The sequence below is a fragment of the Nematolebias whitei genome, chromosome 9, assembly GCF_014905685.2.
Source record: "Nematolebias whitei isolate Nwh7 chromosome 9, NemWhi1, whole genome shotgun sequence".
Lineage (NCBI taxonomy): Eukaryota > Metazoa > Chordata > Actinopteri > Cyprinodontiformes > Rivulidae > Nematolebias > Nematolebias whitei.
Window position 1 is genome coordinate 36,554,680 of NC_056506.1, and position 4,341 is coordinate 36,559,020.

At 38.7% G+C, this 4,341-nt stretch overlaps 1 protein-coding gene across 1 annotated transcript in view; it reads left to right on the forward strand.

Annotated features, from left to right (window-relative positions):
* The first annotated feature begins 278 nt into the window (after positions 1–278).
* Positions 279–4,341, forward strand: part of clstn2a (calsyntenin 2a) — a 139,798-nt gene continuing 135,735 nt past the window's right edge. The window contains exon 1 of the mRNA XM_037681347.1: positions 279–369. Within this exon, the coding sequence (XP_037537275.1) occupies positions 279–369 (91 nt within the window). The remainder of the gene's footprint in view (positions 370–4,341) is intronic.

Consider the following 4,341-nt stretch of genomic DNA (forward strand, 5'->3'; position numbering starts at 1 on the left):
TATATATATATATATATATATATATATATATATATATATATATATATATATATATACACACACACACACAACTAAATTAAATTAAACACTGTTCCAATAAACACTGAAATCTTTTTTTTTTTTGCTTTATAGTTTTCAGAAATTCACACAAGACCAAAACACATTTTATTTGAAGAAAGAAAGGTAAATTTTAATGAAACTAAATTAGATCAGGTCTATTTTGTCCTTGCTTTAAATTATGTTTTTTGAATATTAATTCAAGTTATTGTTTTTGTGGCATGGTGACTCTGTCGGTAGAGCGGTTGCCTCTCAGTGAGAAGGTTGCCAGTTCAAATTCCGTCCATGGGCCTTTCTGGGTGGAGTTTGCACGTATTGTCCGTGCACGCATGGCTTTTCTTCAGGTACTTCGGTTTCCTCCCACAGACCAATAAACATGCATGTTAGGCTGATTGGTAACTTTAAATTGTCCCTAGGTGTGAGTGAGAGAGTGAATGGTTGTTTGTCTCTATGTCCCTGTGATGGACTGGAGACCTGTCCAGGGTGTCCCCTGCCTCTCACATGGTGACTGCTGGATATGGGCACCAGTGACCCCCGTGACCCAAAAAGGAAAAAGCGGCATCTCTCACATTGTGGATCCCACCTGTGCCTCCCTAACATGGATGAAGACATGCAGAATGAACACCACATAGAGGAACATTAAAATTTTTCAACTTCTCTTAAAACGTAGGTTTCCATAAGAACTGAGATTGCGTAACACTTCTTTGAATCAATGGTTGGGTGGTGAGCAAAGAGAAAGTTTTTCCTTTTCTTTTCCACCCAACTAGACCCGGTGGAGGGCTGCCATTAGATTACAGTCATTTATCTTTCCTATGTGAATATGGCATTATGAGTAATGGTACTTTCACGCTTTTCAGCTCCCCTGATTACTTTGGCCTCCAACTCCTCCTCCCAAATGCCTTTTTATTCCAATGACATGTTCTTTCAAATGTATTCCAGACAACTTTGACAAAGTCAGATGTAAACTTCAGAGGATTTCAACTTAATGTAAAGCTTGAAGGGACAGGTGAAGGTTCTGGAAATGGAACAGCAACAATAGAAACAACTCAGATGCTATTAGCTTGATGCTGCCGAGCAACTGGAGAAAGCATTTGCTGGGAAGTAAAATATCCTTGAATTCAGTCACTGGGCAAATTTAACATTGTGTTCCATCATATTTTAGCAGGATTCTTCATGGCGTAAAAAAATTATGATGCACTTTAAACATAATCTTCATACTTTCTGTATGCCTTCTTATTTTATATATAAAGTCCTAACAGGTGTCTTTGTTGACAGATCAAACGTGGAGTTTGTTTGAGCAACCATAATTTTTAACTTGTGAACCAGAAATAAATCCATACTTTGCAAGCTATAACTTTTTAATATAATTATTGATATGATTGGATTTTGCATCTGAAGCATTGCTTTGGATCTTTGACTGCCTGGATTTGTCAGCGTCCGTGTCAGTGCTGCTCTGGAGATAAAAACTGCTGATTAGTGACACTGACAGCTCATAGATCTTTGCCTTGTCCCCAGCTCTGCCCTTTTTTCTGACCATCTTATGCACTCACACATACACGTCACTAGTTAATAATTTAAAATCAGCTGTTTCTAGAATTCGTGTCACTTTTTAACTCGAAAAACCTATAACTATTTTATAATGGAAACTTCTCAAAGAAGGGTTTCTTGTGTTGCTTCATGAACTAATATAAACACTTGTATTCATGGACACTCGTGGTGTAACCAGCCTCATTAGAAATGGTTCAATAAAACAAAGGAGTACAGGAATAGACAGAAACACTGAGGGCGTTTTTCTAGACTTTTGTGCTGTTTGGTGGAGTTTATCATCAGGCTCTTTTTCAATTTTGCAGTCTTGATATTGTGTCTCAAACACTTCAGAACATTGGCAGAGAAAATGTAAACCTGCAACGTTCTCTGTAAGAACCGGACCACCAGGATCATTAGGCCCGACGCCCCTCTGTTGTGCATCAGTATCACAGTACAGAGGTAGAATGGTGAGTTGAATCATTATAGATACACTCTGAGTGTATCTGTGTGTGTGTGTGTGTGTATGTGTGGGGGGGGGGGGGGGGGGGGGGGAGGGGGGGGTAAAGCAGGGGTACTCTAATCTGCTGCTGTCTCCATCTTATGATACCAGTGTGTTGGAGATAATCAGACACCAACGCAGTACTTACCTGCCACCAAATTACCAAAGTGGAACAGCTTCACGAACACGTTTTTTTTTCATCAGTAAGCCACAATGTGTGAAAATATCTGAAATCAAATGTTAAGCTAGTGACCAGGTGTTAGATAAATTAATTACCCTTTCATCATCTCATTAATCAAATAAGCCACACTGAGGGTACAAGAAGACTTTTCAACCCAGTTTACGCCTTGCAAGGGGGAGCAGAGTTAACACACACAGCTTACACAGATGTTACATGAAGCTCCCGACGTAAGGTCTGCCCGCAGATAGTATAAAGAAGCATCTATTTATAATACTTATCAGGCAGAGGGGGACAAGGCAGCCTCTGCTTTCCAACTTACAGATTTTGAAGGTGTCAGAAGTTATCAGTTGTCACGCTCCTCTCCGAGTAGACAAAAAGACTCTTGGCTTCACACACATGGTTCTACATATAACATCCATGACCTTTACATAAATTCCCCTAACACCAGGTATTTAAATGTTTATTTAGCTAAACTTGATTGACTCTGCTTCAGTAAATTCAGAACTTTTAGCAAAATGTTTGAGACATTTTGCTGGTTTTCTTTGGTCAGCCAATGATTAATTTGTTGGACTTAAGTGTTTAACCTCTTCAGTTTAGTACCAGAGCTGAAGCAGCTAACCAACTGTATGTATGTTGACTATGAGATCATTTTGTAACATAACTTATAACTGCATGAAGCCTGTGCTGATTTAGTACTTAATAGCTCTAGGTATTAAATGTTTATGAAAATGTTCAGTGGATGAGATCATAAAGACTGGATGTTTATGGTTATAAATCTCATCAGCAGTGGACTATGGTCATCAAATATTATTCCAAGGCAATTTTCATATAAAATTATAACAGAATAAACCTTTATTTGACCCTCGGCAAGAAAATTCAGTCTATTGGAGTTGCAAAGATATAGATCAAAAGTCATAACTAAAACAATCCAGCTGGTAGTCCCTTCCATGGCACCGTCATGGACAAAAAGTAAGATTTACAATCTTTTCCTCAGATTACACTGTCAAAAATTACAACCTTTACAAGGTATTTGAATGAAATAAGTAGGAAATTAGCAACATTTTTGTAAGCATTCCAGTGTTTTCTGCTCCTGTGTATTTCCACTAACCACTTCTTGCTACACCTGAAGGGCAGGCAGAGTTAAATAGCCTCAGCTGTTTCTCATAGCAGCTGATGAGACTCCACCAGGCTGAGTCAGACCAGAACTTATGGCTAGACTCTTGAATACAGTATGCTTTCTTATCTCATGACTGCACCTTCTGAGATCCTAGCCCTGGAGTGCCCATCCTGTCATGATTTAAAAACCACAACTCAGACTGACTCAGCCTTCTTACTTTTGTATGACCTGCCATTCTCCTATGTGCTCACATACCTGGAAACTTCTTCATCACCCTGGATCTAGGATCCTCCATCTCCTCTCTTTGAGCCTGAAAGACTATATTGCCACAATCCCCCCTCCCCCCCGTCCCCGGTTCTTGCCCTTCCCTGTAAATAAATCACTTATGGTACCTTATTTTGCCTTGTGGTTCATTAAAACAAACTTCATTGCTAAAAATTACAATATCAGAATGTTTGGCCAAAATAATGTGCTTGATGGGTGGGCCGAGTCGGTCTTGGGCTTTTGATATGGTTTTATGAATCATACAGCACAAAGAAAACTAAATAAGAATGCACAATATAAAATTGTGTTAATCTACTTGTTGAGGAGGAGGCAGGTCCGACTGTCCGGTTGAAAGAGTTAAAAGAAAAAGTCCAGTTAAGCTTCAGATGGATCACCTGATCACCAGCCGCGCGTGTTTCAGCACCCTTCTGTAATCTGGAGTGATGAAGTAGCAGCATCTGCACTACAAAAGCTAAAGCGAGCAGCGCGTTCAATTAAAATAGCCTTGTTCTATGTTTTTTCAAATAATTTTGCTCTAAAAAAATTTTTGTTCATCTGTGTAACAGCCTATCTTTATAGCTGATTTTTTAGGCTGCTCTTTTGTATGTTAATATCAATTTGGTGACTTGATAATAAACATGAAATCATATCTTCCTTTCTTTGAAATACATTTTTTTAAATATGTCAAACTGTTTT